Below are 17,938 nucleotides of genomic sequence, written 5' to 3' on the forward strand. Positions count from 1 at the left end.
AATTTGATTTTTGAATTTTTTATTAAATAAATTGTTTGCGAAAAACAGAAAACCAAATGAGCAAAACACATCTTAATCATAGCAACTGGATTCCATACGGAAATCTGTATGTTATGCCAGACAGCCGTATGGATCCGTAGGGACATCCGTACATGTATGGAACAAGATAGCGGCCAGATAAAAGAAGATAATTTTTAACACGGCTGCCATACGAATTCCGGTCGGATAGAAACTTTCACTGGATCGTGTCATAGCTCAACAAGTTTTATCATCAGAAGACTCAAAGAGTTCAACTTATCAGTAATGTAGTCTCACGTTTCAGAAACGTAAGCTAACCAGCTCAGAAAAAAACTACAGTCGTTACAGTTTCTAGTAAGGAAATGCACTCGGAAACGAAAGCTATATTTACTTCAAATACTTACTTTGCAGAAAAATTATTAATATCATGTAGAACGTCGGTGATACTACGTTCTTTGAAACGTCGATTTTTCCCTCTAAATCGTTTAAAAATTTTTACACAAGATTGTTACTTTATTGAAAAAAATATATAACTTAAAGGAAATAACTAATTTTTGTAATTGGAAAAATGAAACTATCCGCATTGAATTTTCTTGATCTACTTGATTAATGCATTATTTTGATAAGATTCATGTGCTATATGTTTCAAATAAACTCCACAATGTGTTTGTTATTATTTGACAAGTTCTAGTTACTCACAAGTTTTCACTTTAAAATTTTCACAAGATATACTTAAAGCGATAACATTGCTACATATATATCGTATCACCTGAAATCTAATTTACGAAGCAACAAGAGCCTTCATTCTTACAATGAGGCATGTTAGAGCTTGTAAGAAGGCCCGACTCATATTATGTATATATATAACTCGAAACATGCACGGGTCGTCTATGACTCGTTAAAACAACCAGCTTTCGTTTGAGTGGAAAAAGAGGAGAAAAAGATTACATTCATGTGTGCGAGGGGCTCGAACGACCTGGAACCAATGGGCTCACTCGGTTTCTCTACTTCTACTATTCAGGCCAAAAGAGCCGGCTTGTCGCTTCCTTCCCCTCTTTTTCCCACTCTTCCACTCATGCCACGCGAACTTCATTCGAACTTACGTGCGCGTGATAGATACACCTGGATTGAATTTTTTATTTATATATTTCTTCCGAAATTCAGTGAGTGAATTGACGAGATGTTTTTTTCAAATAACGCGCTAGTATAGACAGTACATGAATCGTAGAACGAGCGCGCGCACAAGACAGTGAAAAGGGCGAAAATCGATAACGTTACGTTACAAGCTGAGAGAGAGAGAGAGAGAGAGAGAGAGAGAGAGAGAGAGATAGATAGAGAGAGGGGAGGAGTCTAGAGGGTACAGTTGTGTAGTAGTGCGGCAAATATATACACAGAGTCTACGTCTACCGCGGTAGCATTCACGCCTTTTCTCGTATACGCATACAATCAAAAGCTATACGTAGATACAGTCTCTTCTCAGTATTGTCTCGGCAAAGAAGCCGAACTTGTATACGTATACGTATAGAGGAAAGTGGCAGCCATAGCAGCCTGGTACATTTGGAGAGTCGAGGCTCAAGACCTGCCACTGCTAGCGCACACAAGCGTACACATCCCCCACTTACCTCGACTGAGAGAGAGAGAGAGAGAGAGAGAGAGCGAGAGAGGGGGAGGGGAGAGAACTTACAATACAGAATATCCCGCAGAGAGCCAGAGCGCGAGAGCGAACGAACGAACAAGCGGACGCGCGCGCGGCAGTGGCGGTGTTTTAGAAGCTCGTCGTTGACGTTCGCGAGTGGCCGTGTGTTACATCGGGCTTACGTATATAAAGTTGTTAGCAACCGAAAGAGGACAACATTTGCTGCTTTGCACTCTGTCCTCGCGCACCCACAAAAAAGCGACACAGAAGGGCGTCATAGGATTTTTCCCACATATTTTTCATTTGAACGTGACATTTTGTTAGCAATTGGGAATGGCATTCCTGAGGAGGCTGCCCCAGGCCGCCAAGCAGGCGGTGCGCGAGCGTACGAGCACCGCCACCGTCACGTCTACGGCCAGCACGCAGCAGCGCACCGAGGTGAGGCCAACCCAGGTCCAACAGCAGCTGATCAAGAGGCAAATTGATCCCTTGGACCTCAAGTTTAACGATCCCGTGGCCTCTTTCAAGAGCAAGACGATGACCGAGCTCGTTAGAGCCTACTTCGTCTACCAACTTTGCTCCATCGAGTTCCTCGTCGAAAACAATATGAAGGTAAAAATCCTGTTTATGTCACTAGTCGTCACGCAAATTCGTGGCATCGCAGTAGTTGGCGTGCCGCTTTTTTCGTGAGCGAGGCAGAAAAAAAGAAAACGAGTAGGCCAATAAAATATCGTCGAAGCGCCGAAACTTATTGACGTATCATCGCATTCCGTCTCGTGCGTTATTCCAAAGGGAGCTCTAGGAATCATCACAAGAATAAACGACACCGGTCGCGTGCTCATTCTCGCTGCACCTGCCAGAAATGACATTCACTTTACCGCGCGCGCGCTACGGAACGTTCTAGTTTTATTTCTCTCTCTCTCCCCCTCGCGGCAGAAAAATAATTGGCCACCTCGTGGTGGAGTAGTGTGCGTCGCGAGGATCTCTCGACACGTGCGTATATGCTCGAGCGCAGCAGCAGCAGCCATGCGCGTCTGCTCTACCGCGCAGCTGTCTTTTTTCGGAGACCCCTGCCCGAGCGATGTTGTTAGCAAGGCCTTCGTTCTTGTTCGATTCTTGTCGCGCGAACAGACGGCTGAGATATATTGCTGGTTACGACGATTTAGTCTTACAGCGAGAGAATCAATTTTTTTCGAAAGGGTCTTATTTCAGCGTCGCTAGGTACTTACTTTCGTTCGCACTTCATAAACTCGGCTTTTTGGGAATGATTACTTTGTCGATAACACATTTTGACTAAGTTACCAATGAAGTCAACGCGATGTTTTCCGGGACTCGGTAGGCATTTGATTGCGCTAATTAAAGAGGTAAATGTTTTACGCTGGCTCAAACAGCCAAAATCGTTTTGTTCATGTGCCAATTAGACAAAATTTCTGTACGAAGTAAAGAAAAATTCCGTGGCAAATGATAATCATAAATGGCAAATGAAGCGGTTTCATAAAATTAACAAATTTAATTCAATTAATGTCCGCACGAAAGAAAACTAACTAATAATTGATAATTTTATATCAATGTAAATAATAATTCTTTATTCGATCGAAATTGTACATTATGATGCAATTGAAGTCAGTTACGAAAATATAATTGTATTTCGTGTACTTGTATGGGGCCCCTAGCTTTACGGGAAAGAAAGATCCAAAAATAGCTAAAAATTTAAAGGTAAATTTCAAATTTAGAGTCCATCGGGATGAGTACTTGGAAAGATATTTCACAGTTGCCAAAAAACGTTGCTTTTTTTTCAAACATTTAAAAATACGTATAACATTTGACATTCGGACATTCAGTCTGAGGCGGTCAAATTGAAATTTTTATAAAATGCAAGTTGATGCAGTTTGAGTTAAAAATTTTTTAAAATAGTTGATATAGAAATATTGTTTGTTTGAAGAATAAACAACAATTTTGGCTCACTGAATTTTTTAAAATGTTTCTTAATGTGCTCACTAGACTGTTGTTTAATAATTGTGTATTTTTTAAATATTTTGTTGTCATATTGGAGTTTGTAAATCTAATTGTGTAAACAAAAATATGTTTATCTCATAAGAAGTTATTTAAATTTATTAGAATATTCAAATGAAGATGTAAATATTTTTTAACTAGTTATTGTCTAAAGAAAATTCACAGAGAAAGTAGTTCACATTTCCAGACATAAAATGACATTCAATGAACCGATCAGAGTTTGTATTCCGTACAGCTACATCAAAAAGAAAAAATTAAATGAACTTCGAAAAGGAGGTATATTTTACGTAAATAGCTTATACAAAAATATCTCGAAATTGATTGAAAAAAAATAACGCAAAAATTAAATATTGGACCTGTTTTTGAAAATTGCATTTTCCATGTCATATAAAAAATACGATCCGACACATGTTCGAGAATGAATTTCTTGTCTCGTGTGCCTCTTTACCTTCGTTTCGCTTGGACACAAATGTCACACGAGACAAGAATCTTCTTTCCTGCACTTGTATCGTAATGTACTATTCTCGTACTAGTTTGATAATGTATTAAATTTTCTAAAGTATCTTAGTGTATCACGCTAACGGCATTGAAACATCAGCATGTCGTAACTGTAGTAGAACGACTTGATTTCCGTCATCACCATCATTATTGTTGTTTAACCGTCGCGTGTATGTTTGTGCAGCCGGCGAAATCGTGGATACGACTCACTGGTCAGTGAACTTCGCCTATAAAACTGTTCAGAGGATTTGCCACATATAATCTCAGCTGAAACAACAAAGAAAAAGATACCATAAACTTTCGTGGATCGATAATTATTCCATTGATCCCGAAAGCATACTTATTCAAGTGATTTTATTATTGACAGCAGATTGACATGGAAATTTACAGTATATCTTGTCTATTTCTGTCAATGTCAAAGTCATATGCTCTTCACGGTTAAAAATAGAGCTAAATTAAAAAAAATAATCGTCATGTCCACCACGTGTTGTGCAAACATCAAATTAAATAAATCCCCTAAAAAATTATGTTCGTTTTTTGCCTTAAGAAAGCAGATACACACAATAAATTGTCTGGTCAAATTAGGCGAGAGCTTGCGAAATAGGCGCATTTGGCAGGAAACGCGAGCTGCACAGAGCTTTTAGTGTCACACCAGCGGCTCATCCTCACGAAAAGACACATAGAAGACATTATTTTCGTTATAAACCGGACACCGACACGCGAAACTCAACTTGCAAGCTCACGCACTCATTTATTACTACTTTTTTTGTAACGATCGAGCTCCTCCTCGTTATGTCGTTTTCTAGAACTTGCCAAGTGCCTTATTAGCGAGATTAATCAAATATTTCGTATTGTTAAAAAATGTATTCGTGGTAATGAACACACTAATGCACATTGTAAAATTAATTGTTGCTTAAAAAAAGTTTCGTGTAGGCGTCCGATTACCGAGCTATAAAGTAGATTTGAATCACGCGACTGGTTTCTTTTCTGTTGTATTATTTGAGTAACCGCATCGACCTGGTTTCACAGTGAACTTGTATGCGCGTAAAAACTGTCTTCATGGGCAAGATTTTCACTGCGCGCAAATTAGCTTTCAAAAGCCTTTCTCTTTCTCAGCTTGCACGCAAATTTCATAGTCTTTGAAATTGAACCGAAGATAACGTAGCGTTTCGAGACACGGTCCGAAACGATCGCAAAGCGTTATAGATTGTAATGCGAGCGCATATTTCTTGCTATACTGTCTGTATAACGAAATTTGATGACTTGCATTGCTATGTCGAAGCATAATGTGCGGTCGGTCCATTTTTTAAATTTCATATGTCGCTTGTAACCAAACAATTGTGTTTCAAAGCGAGTGTGAAAATTTCATTGAACCAATAAAAGTAACTCTCGTTGCAAGGTTTCCGATGTATAACGTGTTTCATGTACACGTCGGGCAATTATGGATTCGCGTAGTTATTCCAACGGAGCACAATCTGCGTCTTACATTCCAAACAGACAAGGACTCAGTGTGCAATTTCATTTTCAATGTAAAAAAAAAACAGTTCATTAATTTTTTTTTCCTACTTCTATTACTTATTGTAAATTTGTTGACTTCGCAAACAGTATTTAATTTCATAAACAAATCATTTTCAATGACGTTACGTTTTCATAGCAATCACGACTAAAAGACCGCCGGCTGACGTACCATTACACGAAATTATGTCAATTACAAAATTGACGTTCGACACGATTTAGCGTTTAAATAAGTTCAAGTTCAGTGTATAGTATAATCATTATAGCTAATAAAATCAGCGTAGGAAGCATTTCACGCGCACTTCCTCCAAACACGAACTAATTTGTTGCGGAAATCTAATCAGCGTTTGCATCTTCTTTTTTTTTACACATCCTCCTGCAGCGCAGATTGCACGCAATCAAGTGTCTGGTCCAGCTTGTGAATCACGTGGTCTAGCTAGGGTCATTGGCTGTAAAGACCTTTTCTCCTTTAGATCGATCGTCTACTCGTGATGCGAGTTGTATGTGTCCACGTGCTGCTTTGCGCGACAAATTGGAATCGCTATTTTTGCCACGCGAGGATGTATGTGAGATTTACGCAGTCGACAATGTTATTGTCATCTCTTAATCAACGTGTATTTCGTTGGTTTATATTGCGTTGGATATTTCGTGGACGTACAATAAAAATCAACACCGTCGCAACATGTTGAAATAATAAAAACAACAATTTGCCTTGCGTTAGACGTATTTCCCGGATCAATACATACTGTTCGTTGTAAACATGAAGTCGGTAATAAAACAAACGATTACGCGAAGCACTGGATATTAATCACATTCTAGCTTCACTGAATGCCGTAAAGCAATTCCGAATCAAAGTCAAGCGCTTGAATCAAGTGTCCCGGATGCGATAAACAATCTATTGTCCGTCTGAGTCTGTCTACAACTTTCACCCCAACTCGATGGATCAGAGTGTGGGTCCAAGGCCGTCTGTTTGTCTGACGCCATGTCGGACGCCGAAAATCGCGCGCTTGTAATTCCGTTCCTTCGAACTCTGAGCTCGCACGAGTGGAACTCTCGTGATGATTACATAGGAGAGGGTCATGCAAATTGTTCAAGGTCACTGTTTCTCCCCTTCTTGTATGGTCAGACAGTCCATAATTTTTCCCGGAACACCTGTCTTTAAAGTACGAGCTCAATTCGATAACGACGCGCTTCATAAATTATCGGAAAGACATCGAGATGAACTTATCGCGAGTGATTTGTCATGTTGTCGAGGAAACATTTATATTAATTAGTCGTTATCGATATACTTTTACATCGACCAGACAGACTTGCAGACGTGCAATAAGCGTGTCATAAACTTGCGATTAACGAAGCGAAGCGCCGATTTCTTGCGAAAGCCCGAGCGTTCAAAGGTTCGTGATGTCTGCGTGCTACTTGGAGGGTCGCGTGCGAGGAAAGTATTGCTCACGCGCATGTAGAAGGTCGGCCGTTCGCATCATGTGAACGTTTCCAATGGACTTTACAGTATCATATCGTCTTTTAGCGTCGTGTAACATTTCGTCTGCAATTCTTTTTTTTGCTAACGTGTCTGCAACTCTCCTTTGGGTCGTGATAGGTTTATCAGTCGAGGGCGGCCACTGTTCTCGGGAGGTGAACACGTCTTGTTCTGATGTAATTGTTTGTCTGAAAATTTTTTTATTTACTAATTTTTTCCCTGATATTTCGTTTATCGCAGTCTAGACGTGGAATTCTCTTAAGGTATTACTCATATTAATGAAGCTTTTGCAATGTGTCTGTACTTTTTTCCTTCCGAAGAAGGTCGCGACATTCTTGCTTATCGGTTACGGCCAACGTCCATACCGTGGCGGAGTTATATAATAACGGGTGTGCTCTCTCAAAGGTACGCTTTCGTCGTGTCTACAATCGGATCATTTGAATTTTTCCCAACGTCTGTTTCTGAAGTTAAGTTTTCCAACGTTTGCGAATCTGTCTAGACGAATATTATTTGCAATATTAATTTTTATGTTAAATACGACGGTTTTCCCATTCACGTTAACTTATATTTAAAGAAATTTACTACAATCTGCATTGACGTACAAATGCAAATGAAAATTGATTCTCTGAAACTTTAAACGAAGTTTTTTCCATGTGCGTAGAATTATATTGAAAGATTAACTGATTTTACTGCAATAGACATTGATTCGTTTTTGCAAGTGAATTATCAGTTTCGATTTTTGCCTAAAAACTTCCTTTTTAAACATTAAACGATAAATTAATTCTTTTCGTTTTTATTCAAACTTACGGTATTTATAGTGATTGATACTTGGCACTCCGTACAATCATGATTTTAGAGCGAAAGTATTGTAATAATTTTTAAATGACGCATACTGGGCAACAAATCATTAAAAGAAATTACAATATTCAATTTTACTATTCCCCTATTTACGGAGTTTTTATGAAAATAATTATATATAAATGTTACTTGATGTAATAAAGTTTTTTTAGATTATTCGACACTCATTCAGAATTATATTCTCACGCAACGTGCGATTGCTACAATGTACAATAAAATAAAAAATGGTTAAATTCAACGAATTTTTTCATAATTTATACCATTGACTACTAAAAATGTAGATTTGCTGAGATAAAAATAGTTAATTTGCACCGATGTTACGAAAAATAGATATTTGACAGTACAATTAATTTTTCTATTCTCAAGCACGTACATATGTTTTGATTTCTACATTATAATCGTAAATAAAACTTATCACGGTTATTAACGATATCTTGGAGGGATTCCGATGAAAGAGAAATGATTCATTCTTTCTATATATCATACGTACTATAATACATACACTGTTTCTTTTCTCATTTATCACTTCTATACGCACGGGTGCCGTTAAGATATCTGTGTAAATTTACCTTTGACAAACACTATTAACAATTTATGTACCTTGGGCGAGCTTAGTGCCAGTACAACATGCGGAGGACGTTTGTGGTGCGGGACAGTACATACTGCAAACATCCTCTCCACACCGTACTGGCTTTTGGCCCGGCCATAGCGCTTAAAAAGGCTAGTATGGGTTGACATGTCAAATGTGCATGATGCATTATACAAGACTATGTCGATTCAGATGTAGTGTTATTCTATGCATCTCGCGTTGTACTGCTTTTTCCAGTCGTAATTTTGTAATTAACCATAAATAGTGAAATTATTTAAAAATCATTATTTAAGTGTTTAAAAATTTATAAAATATAAATATATTTATGTAACACTAAATGTTTGTGTTTGTGTATTGTAAAATTAATTTTAAAAAAACTAGTAAATTTGTGCGCAGTTACGTCGTATACCGTCTATATATCGATTGAGTCTCACCTACATGTAACTCGAATACGTCTTCGCCGAGATTGTAAAATTTTTCAAAGGTCATGGCCGAATTAAGCGCCAATATAGTACGCGAAAGATGTTGATATAGCTCGTTTTGCTCGCTGCCTCGACCTTATACTATGCCGCGCTGCGAACGTCTTCCCTCGCCCAAAAAACATAAATAATTAATAGAAGTTTATGCAATCGGAGGCAGTGAAAGAGATTTCTGTACAGTCTGGAATTTCAGGAGCTCCTCGCGCGTGTATACCATCTATTTACCGATTAAGCGTCCTCTGCACCAGTTAATTCGACTATAGAAGTGTATCGTGCCCGTACCGTGACTCAATGTTTCGTATACAGCAATATGATCCAATAAATGTTAACCAATAAGATAACAATTAAGAAATTATTTTTTGCTTTAAACACTCAAGTGCTCGATCTCCCACAGCCAATCGTAAATCGTAAATTGAAAATCGAATAACGACCTATTTAATGTGGCCTCCCCAAGAACCTCAATGTGGTTACACCCTAAGTTTTAGCTCTTTTTTGAAAATGGATCTAAGCTTTAGCTCTCTTTTAAAAATGGATTTAATTTAATACTTAGGCTCCAAATATTTCTATACAGCTGGAAAGACAGTTGGGGGTCTAGGCAGCCCAGAGGAGTTTCACTCGAATACCTTCGTTTACGTTAAAATCAGATTTACTTTCAAACCTGCCTTCAATGTCAATAAGAGTTTACGGATAAACGCAAAGTACGTCTGCAGTGTGTTGTTGATCTAATTACTGGTTGTAATAATTTTTATGTGCAACTAGTAAAAAAAGTTCAGATCAAGAAAGTAAAAAAAAAACTGCAGTCGAAAAAATTCACTTACCTTCAAACAACTCAAGGTTGAGCTATCAATAATGTGCATTATAGATTGAAAAATCCTCGGGTCGTCTCAATCTGAATAAAATGAGGCGAATAATGCTGTCTACTATACTTCTTCTGATACTTGTGTCGTTGAACTTGCCAACGATCGAACGTTCGAAATGTGCGTGTAAAATACACGCGTGAGAGATTTTTCTGGGCACAAAGAGCGAATGTCGAGCGTCGCTTTGTTATTTGTCAGATAATGAGAAACGGCGCCAAGCGACCAACAGGTTGTGTTATGTTTGTCAACGCTGCGTTATTTTTATTTGGCATTTATTGCTGTTACCGCATTCGTTCAAAACCTAAAATTGTATTTGAAAATTAATCAATTTATAAATAAATGAACGGACTGCATGTACGCATCGAGTCGTGGCACGTTTGCCAAAGTTACCGTGCTGAGGACCTACAAACCTATCGGAGAGAGTGGCCCAAAACCATCTTTGGCGCAGAAACAGCGGGCAGTAAAGTGATGAATAGCTTCCACAGCGTAAACAACCTGGGGATAACTTTTCCTTGAAGCACTAATCTTCGTGCCCAGCGGTTTACTCGATCTTTCCGGAATCCGCATCCCGGTCCTTTGGAATATTTGTCAAAGAAATTTTCGGACATGCAAGTAAACACAATGGATTTCACAGCAAGGAGCAGATTTGGTGTACCGCCCTGCAACGTGAAAAAGCCGCGTCGGATCCCTCGGCGTCTAAAATCTCGCCGGGTCAGCGTCTCTCTCCTCCACCTTCTCAGAATATTAGCCGTCGCGAAACGTTAGCCTCGTCGCGCGTTATATTTATCTAACCTGTTTTCAACTACGTGCGCTTGCCTTTTTCACCAAGTCCTCGGCCGCTGCACACATCGTCATGTTAATACTGCACAACTTGACTTTACAAAAAATCTCTGACATTTTGCGAAGTGGCTTTGTTTATTTATAAGTAGCTTTGTTTATTTATAAGCTGACTTGCGCAAATGAACGGGCCACTTGGTTCTTGCCGACTGACGAACAAATTGTGAACTTTCAGTTTGAAAACCATAGTGGGCTTTTCTGCCTATAATCTCGGGGAGGTTGTTGCAATATTCATTTGTAAAAATGATCCGACGTTTGTTGGATAGTCAATTTCATCTTGAAACGACTTGATAGTTAGGATTATTAATCGACGAACAATGAATTTAGAAAGCCCTGCAATAACGAAATTTCAAAGGCAAACAAGCATTGTTTGAAAAAGTCTAATACATTCCAACGAGCGTTACGTAACAAAGCGGATCACCCGCATTTGTTTTACAATCAAAATCACGTGCTGCAACGCAGGCGGTAAACAATAAAGAAAAAACAGGATGCGATAGCGTATATCAATATTGAAAAAATATAGCTAATGCAACAAGGAATGTGCGCAAAAGAAAATGCACGAAGAACGCGGGAAACCGTCACAGAAAAGCGAGAGTTGAGCGACACTGCGCGCCTCTCTCGTGAAAATCGGATCTGACCTAGAGCGTTGTAGAATTTCGCTCTCTCGGTTGTGCGGCAACCCTTGGCATTCGGCTTGTAAACTCGAAAGCTTTTTATATGCCGCGTCCCCACTGTACATCATATAGACTGCGCCTGTTCGCGCTCGCGCGTGCACACGCGACTGCGCTTTCGTTGTATTTTAGGCGCGTCGAGAGCTCTTGGACTTATTATTAGGCGGACAAACGGTGCTTTTCGAAGGTTAAATGTATATGCGCAACGTCGCCGCGTTCAATTTACGACTCAAAGACGAGTCGTCGCCCGCACGGGGGATCTCGAAAGCACCACGTGCACGGGCATGGCTAGGTATAGCGATGCCGCCGCCACTGCGCCCGTCGATGCATTTGTCGGCTCACAATCTTTTTCAGGCTTTGACCATTTCAAGTCTATCGAGATTTGAGATTTAGCTATGTTCTGCCTACGTATAACGTATCTCTATTTAGACTAGCCGCGAACGGCGTGTTTCAAGCGAGAATTTCAGATAAAAACCACAATTCTTCTAATTCTAATTCGTTGTTTTCCCTTTATTTTGCAGTTGATGAAAGTCTGTCAAAGTATCATGGGAGAGAAGCTTTTCGCGTACATGATGAAGTCAACATTTTACGGCCACTTCGTTGCTGGAGAAGACGAAAATGAAATCGCCCCTGTTCTCGATCGATTGCGACAATTTGGTGTCAAGCCGATTCTCGATTACTCAGTAGAAGAGGACATTTCACAAGAAGAAGCCGAACGACGAGAAGTCTCGTTAGTACAATTATAAAAAATCATCTAACATTTTTTTCGAGTTTCAACTTACATCGTATTATTCTATGTTTGATTTGTAGAGCTTCAGTCTCCGAAGCAGGCGATGACAAGAACTCGGGTACGATAAAGAAATATCACGTGGAAAAATCTTTTGCTGATAGACGGTACAAAGTGTCGTCTGCAAGAACGTATTTTTATCTGAATGAAGCAAATTGCGAGCGGAATATGGACATTTTTAACAGGTGCCTCGAATCCGTAGCAAGTAATTGACTTCTCCTTTTTCCGTTATTGCGTAACAATGTTTTGAATCAGAAACAGTAACGGACATCATATTTTTCCAGACCAGTCGCACGGAACGGGTATCACTGCGATCAAATTGACAGCGCTTGGAAGGCCGCAGCTTTTGGTATGTATCAAATTTACTTGATCGTCAAAAGATAAAATCTAACTATCGTATTTGATCAATAATCAAAATATTATAAATGAAGATTTGAAGCTTATCAAGCTCACGTGTTTTTTCTTCTTTATCAGCTTCAATTGTCAGAAGTGATTATGCGAGCTCGACAGTACGTTAATGATGTAGTTGGCGGTGAGGGCGCAGTATTGGCACATCACGCTAAACCCGAACTTTTTGAAAAAAAATTCGAGGAGGCGCATATTCGTGATGAGGCTCCTGTGAAGAAATTCTTGGAAAAGATTCAAGCCGACGAAGAAGGGTACGCAAAAATAGCAACTTTTTAGTCATTATTTTTTCGCGAAAATTTCTTTTTCAATACTCTGCCGCTTTTTCGTTAGAATGAGAAAGAATAAATTGTAATTGAATGGATTCAAGTTAGTTAAAAACAGCTCGCTCAGTTGATTGCGCTAACTGATTATATTTTTTATGATTACATGGATGCTGTCTTCGGATATGCAGAAAGTAAGAGAACAATTCAAATAATGCAATCTCCTATTTTTTTTACTGTACTGTCCGTTTTCTTTAGCATTTTTACTTAAGTGTACAGCTTCTTTCCAAAACTCGCATATTGATTGAGGGATTTTTATGATGGAGATCGTTTTGTGTTCAGCTTTACCACAGTGGAAAATTTTGTAATTTTTCATATGCATTTGTCGCTATAATAGAAAGCATATATAGTATTATTTAATTAGTTGCTATTCCCCTATTGACAGTTTAGTTTTTAATAGAATTTGCTAATTACAGGAAAAAACTATTTTGAATGATAATGTTGATTGATAATGCCATCCGCCAACGGTTAGCAAATTAGTCATATACAAGTATACAAAAATACTTTCCAACGACACATGCATTTTATTCAAATTCACTCGACTATTTATTTTCTTATTTCCAGATTGTTTGTGATATATTTTAATCTTTAATCGATTACTTTTGTTTAGTGTAATCCACTTGTTCCCATGGAGTGGAATTTTGGATGAGAATTACGAGTTGAGTAAGACATTCATGGTACCGGACATCAAGACTGGCAAAATGGTGAATCTGATGAGCCAACTGACCCGAAGAGAAGAAGAAATGTTTCGAAACATGATTAGAAGACTCAATAGCATAGTATCGGTAAATCACACACTAAAAACTGTCAATTGCTTTAATCTATCCATGTTATACAAAAATTGATATGTACGATGAATATATATAAAAATTATAGAATGCAATTAACATTAGAATATTACCATTTGTTTAGGTGGCTGATAAGTTGAACGTGCGTATAATGATCGACGCGGAGCAGACGTATTTCCAGCCGGCGATCTCCCGTTTGACACTGGAGATGATGCGCAAGTACAATACAAAAAGGGTAATAACTCGGTGTCCATAGGAATAGTTCCTTCAGATGTGTATATTTACAGAGGTTATTCGTGAATGAACGCTCTCAAATCTCAATGTGTGGTCTCACCCCCTCATAGGCCGTGGTGTTCAACACGTACCAGACTTATCTGCAGGATGCCTACACCGAAGTTAAGACCGATCTCGAGCAGGCGGAGAGACAAAACTTCTACTTTGGCGCCAAAATTGTACGAGGCGCTTATATCGAGCAGGTGAGGTCGACTGCGTTCTTTCAGGTTGCCCGTTGCATCCGTTATCCTCGTCAGATCGAACATTACATTTTCATTGCAGGTTATTTATTAATTTTCAGTGTATTTTTAACCGATCAAACATTTATATTTATCATGTTTACTCAATTTTTCCCTTAATAACATTAATCATCTAGCGAAAAATTTCATATGGGACGCATAGCAGAATAAACTTCAATCGTATGACCTCATCAGCGGATAATTCTTGTTATAATTGTTGAATAAATGTGTATATCAAAACCTTATTAAATTTAAAAATAAAACAAAGGAAAGAGCCAGAGCAGCAGCGATGGGATATTCGGATCCAACCTGCCCTACCTACGAAGCAACGACAGAGTCATATCACAGGACACTTATGGAGTGTCTGCGCCGGATGAAGCAGTACAAGGATAAAGGAGAGGATCCCAAGAAAATTGGAATTATGGTAGCTTCACACAATGAAGATACAGTACGATTCGCCATTGAAAAGTAAGCTCTAACTACCTTTTACCAAATTATCAACCGTTGAAATCTTTTTATTCAATAATATCTGATTGCAGGATGAAAGAGATTGGTATTTCGCCCGAAGACAAAGTTATCTGTTTTGGTCAATTGTTCGGCATGTGCGATTACTTGACATTCCCACTTGGTACGTACAAAATCATCTATAAGAAACATTGATTTAAAAAAACTCTTATGATTAAAGTATTTATTCATTTATAGGTCAATCTGGATACTCAGCATACAAATACATCCCATACGGACCCGTAAAAGAAGTGCTGCCGTATCTTTCTCGCCGAGCACAGGAAAATCGCGGAGTACTTAAAAAGATCAAGAAGGAAAAATCTCTACTGCTTTCCGAGATCACGAGGCGCATATTCAAGGGACAAATGTTTTATAAGCCAAAGGGCAGTTATATCCCAGTGTGAAGTGTGCACAGTTGCTTCGTTTCATCGATAATACCGTTTAAAAGAAATCGAAAATCATGCAAAGAAATATCAATTTCGCGTTACTTGAAAAAGAAAAACAAACAAGATGACGACTAGGATAAAGAAAGACTTGATGACGGAATGACTGGATTAAGTATAAAAATTTCTGCTTTTTATTGAAGCAGTTTTAAATTAGAGTCAATAGGTTTTTTTTGTTAGTCACACCCGACGTCTATGTCACGTACCGCATTGTATAGAATTTTTATCTCTACGTTTACATTTCTCCTTTTGGCATACTCACTTTGGTTTCGACTGTATAGTCGTATTTTAAATTATTTGTAAATGAAAAGTATACGTGTAGCGTTGAGCCAAGAATTCATTTTCTAATTATGGTTGAGTACTCGTTTCTGCAGTGAAAATTTTTATTGTGACAAATGGATATGACTTTTTGAGTCTAAATCAATGCTATAAGAAACTATCCAATAGATAAATTTTCGATGGACTAAAAAAACGCAGTGTGTTTTTTTAGTTCATCAGGCGTAGGTGAAAAAATATGATAGCTACTTCAGAATGTGATCAGAAAATATTATCACGAGAAGCTATCAATGATAGTAGTGATGCTGTAATTGACATGCGGGCATGATTTTCAGAAATGTTCAATATACGAACGACTATATATTTTAGACATTCGAACGGTATCGATCATCTTCACTGTGTGGTTTCAATCAATTGATAATCTAAGGCTGTATTGATAAAGAATGTGTCAATTCAAAGGCGTGCTAAAACTTTCATTGTTTTGTAAGAAAGTTTGATTTGTAACTCAGCGATGTCAAATTTTTAGTGAATAGAATCGATACTGTGCATTTGAGCATTTGACATTCGTGGCTTGTTGTAGAATCACGAATAGATATTCGAGTGCCAGTTTAATTTTTTAGACAGAAACTAATCGACCTTATGACTGTGAAACTTAACAAGTACAATGTTTTAATACAGCTAAGCTATTATTTTAGAAATATTATCGATTTTCAAGGCAGCTTGAGTTTTTACAGTGGAAAAAATCCGCCCTAGTTTCTCACACGTATTCGCTTCCTTGAAAATTTCACGAATTATAGATAACTGCTTGTAATACCACCTGAAAATAGTAAGAAAATCGAGCTTTAATAAATATACATTTTTTGTAATTTATAAAAGAAATGTCGTAATACTGATTTGAGGTAAAAACAAGCGACGATGCACCTATTTCTACTTAAAAAATTGTAAACTCTATTGATAATTTTGTGCCGTACAAACGTTTGGAAATATCATTTATGTGAAAATTTACAATCACTTTAATGAATTGAATTTTAATTGAATAAAGGGGCATTGTTAAAGTTATCCGAAATTGCCTGTCAAGTACTTATTTGAAAATTGTGTGGGAGTTGAGAGAGAATTGAATGCATCACGCAGATGTGAAGCTGCAGTTGAAATATAATATTTGTTACTATATTCACATACATTATTGTTTGTTCTATAGATTTTTTAATGAGAACAAAAGAGGAAGCCTCGCAATTGTTTCTTGTTTCAAGCGATGCTGACAATAATAGTTTACAATAAATTGTAAACTGAAATTATATACCAAAAATTCTATAAGCTAAGTTAACATAAACTTATATTAAAAAATATAAATATGTACGTAGAATTGAATGTTCATGATACTTGCTTAAATGAACTCGCCAAGTTCGATGTATCATACATTTAATTATTTTATTTGTAAATATTAAATTACTTATTGGCATGGAACGTATAAAGATAATTCTTTTTGTTCTTGCAAATTGTAAAATATAGCTAGAAGAATGAACAAAAATTTATTCATACGCAAACAAGAAAGTAATAAAGGTTGAAAACTTACCTGATATCTATGAAATAAGTAATTATCTGTGATTACTTATTTTGTAAAATGTTCGAAATATAGAAAATGCATTTGAGTTTTACTTTTATTTCCATTGAAGTGACGAGAAAGTCAAAATCAAACCTTGAACTTATCTATTTATTCTATTTTTAATTAATCAGTTATTTAAAAAATACACGCTTTGAATATTTTCTTAATGTTAGCTGAGTTTAAGAAAAACTTATCTAGGTCGAATAATTTCTATCTAAGTATAAAATAAGTGAATATTTATTATTACTTTTTTGTGAATTACAGTTAACATGTTCGACACTGTTGAACAATATTTATTTCGTCTGCTGGGACAAAAACATCTTCATTACAGTTATATATAAGCTTATAAATCTATTCGTATACATTAGAAAAGTAAAAAAATTAATTTTCAGTACTTTCCCATTTTCAAATTGAATGGCGTCAAATTCATACTGAAATGATATAGAAAAGATTTTAGAATACCAGAAAGACATTTTGCATATACTCTAACACCACATATATATCAGTACATTAATACTATCTAAAAAAATCCAAGTAATTATAGCTTTGGATAATTTCAACGGAATTGCCCCATTCGGTTTCGTATATAACTTACAAATATCAAATGATTGTATTACACTTTAAAATCACGTAACTATACAGTAAATAATTTCGTCCCAGCAGTAACGACGAACGATATAGAAATCGAGGCAAAGAAACGTATACATTCTTGTGAAATTTTACACCCTAACAATTAAAATTATTTAGCAACTATAGTACCATTTGTTTACTATTCATCGCCGAACTTACACTTTCATCGTCATTTAGCAGTGGTTGATAACGTAAAACATCAGTAAAATGTTAGTTTTA

The 17,938-nt window shown here is 37.2% G+C and overlaps 1 protein-coding gene across 1 annotated transcript; it reads left to right on the top strand.

The window, feature by feature from the left end:
• Nucleotides 1–1,396: 1,396 nt before the first annotated feature.
• On the top strand, nt 1,397–17,844 carry LOC131668930 (proline dehydrogenase 1, mitochondrial). The gene is made up of 11 exons (XM_058943424.1): nt 1,397–2,266; nt 11,970–12,178; nt 12,259–12,440; nt 12,520–12,584; nt 12,710–12,894; nt 13,574–13,748; nt 13,876–13,986; nt 14,096–14,227; nt 14,532–14,731; nt 14,803–14,891; nt 14,966–17,844. The coding sequence occupies exons 1-11, from the start codon at nt 1,988–1,990 to the stop codon at nt 15,169–15,171; spliced, it is 1,833 nt and encodes a 610-aa protein (XP_058799407.1). The 5' UTR covers nt 1,397–1,987; the 3' UTR covers nt 15,172–17,844.
• Nucleotides 17,845–17,938: the final 94 nt, after the last annotated feature.

This window comes from Phymastichus coffea, unplaced genomic scaffold (assembly GCF_024137745.1).
Source record: "Phymastichus coffea isolate CEN01 unplaced genomic scaffold, Cenicafe_Pcof_1.1 PCOF00085, whole genome shotgun sequence".
In the NCBI taxonomy this organism is placed as follows: Eukaryota; Metazoa; Arthropoda; class Insecta; order Hymenoptera; family Eulophidae; genus Phymastichus; species Phymastichus coffea.

Coding starts and splice junctions, on each gene's coding strand:
- LOC131668930 (XM_058943424.1), top strand. CDS start 1,988: ATGGCATTCCTGAGGAGGCTGCCCCAGGCCGCCAAGCAGGCGGTGCGC. Junction 2,267..11,969: donor TCGTCGAAAACAATATGAAG/GTAAAAATCCTG, acceptor TTTATTTTGCAG/TTGATGAAAGTCTGTCAAAG. Junction 14,228..14,531: donor GAGGCGCTTATATCGAGCAG/GTGAGGTCGACT, acceptor AATAAAACAAAG/GAAAGAGCCAGAGCAGCAGC.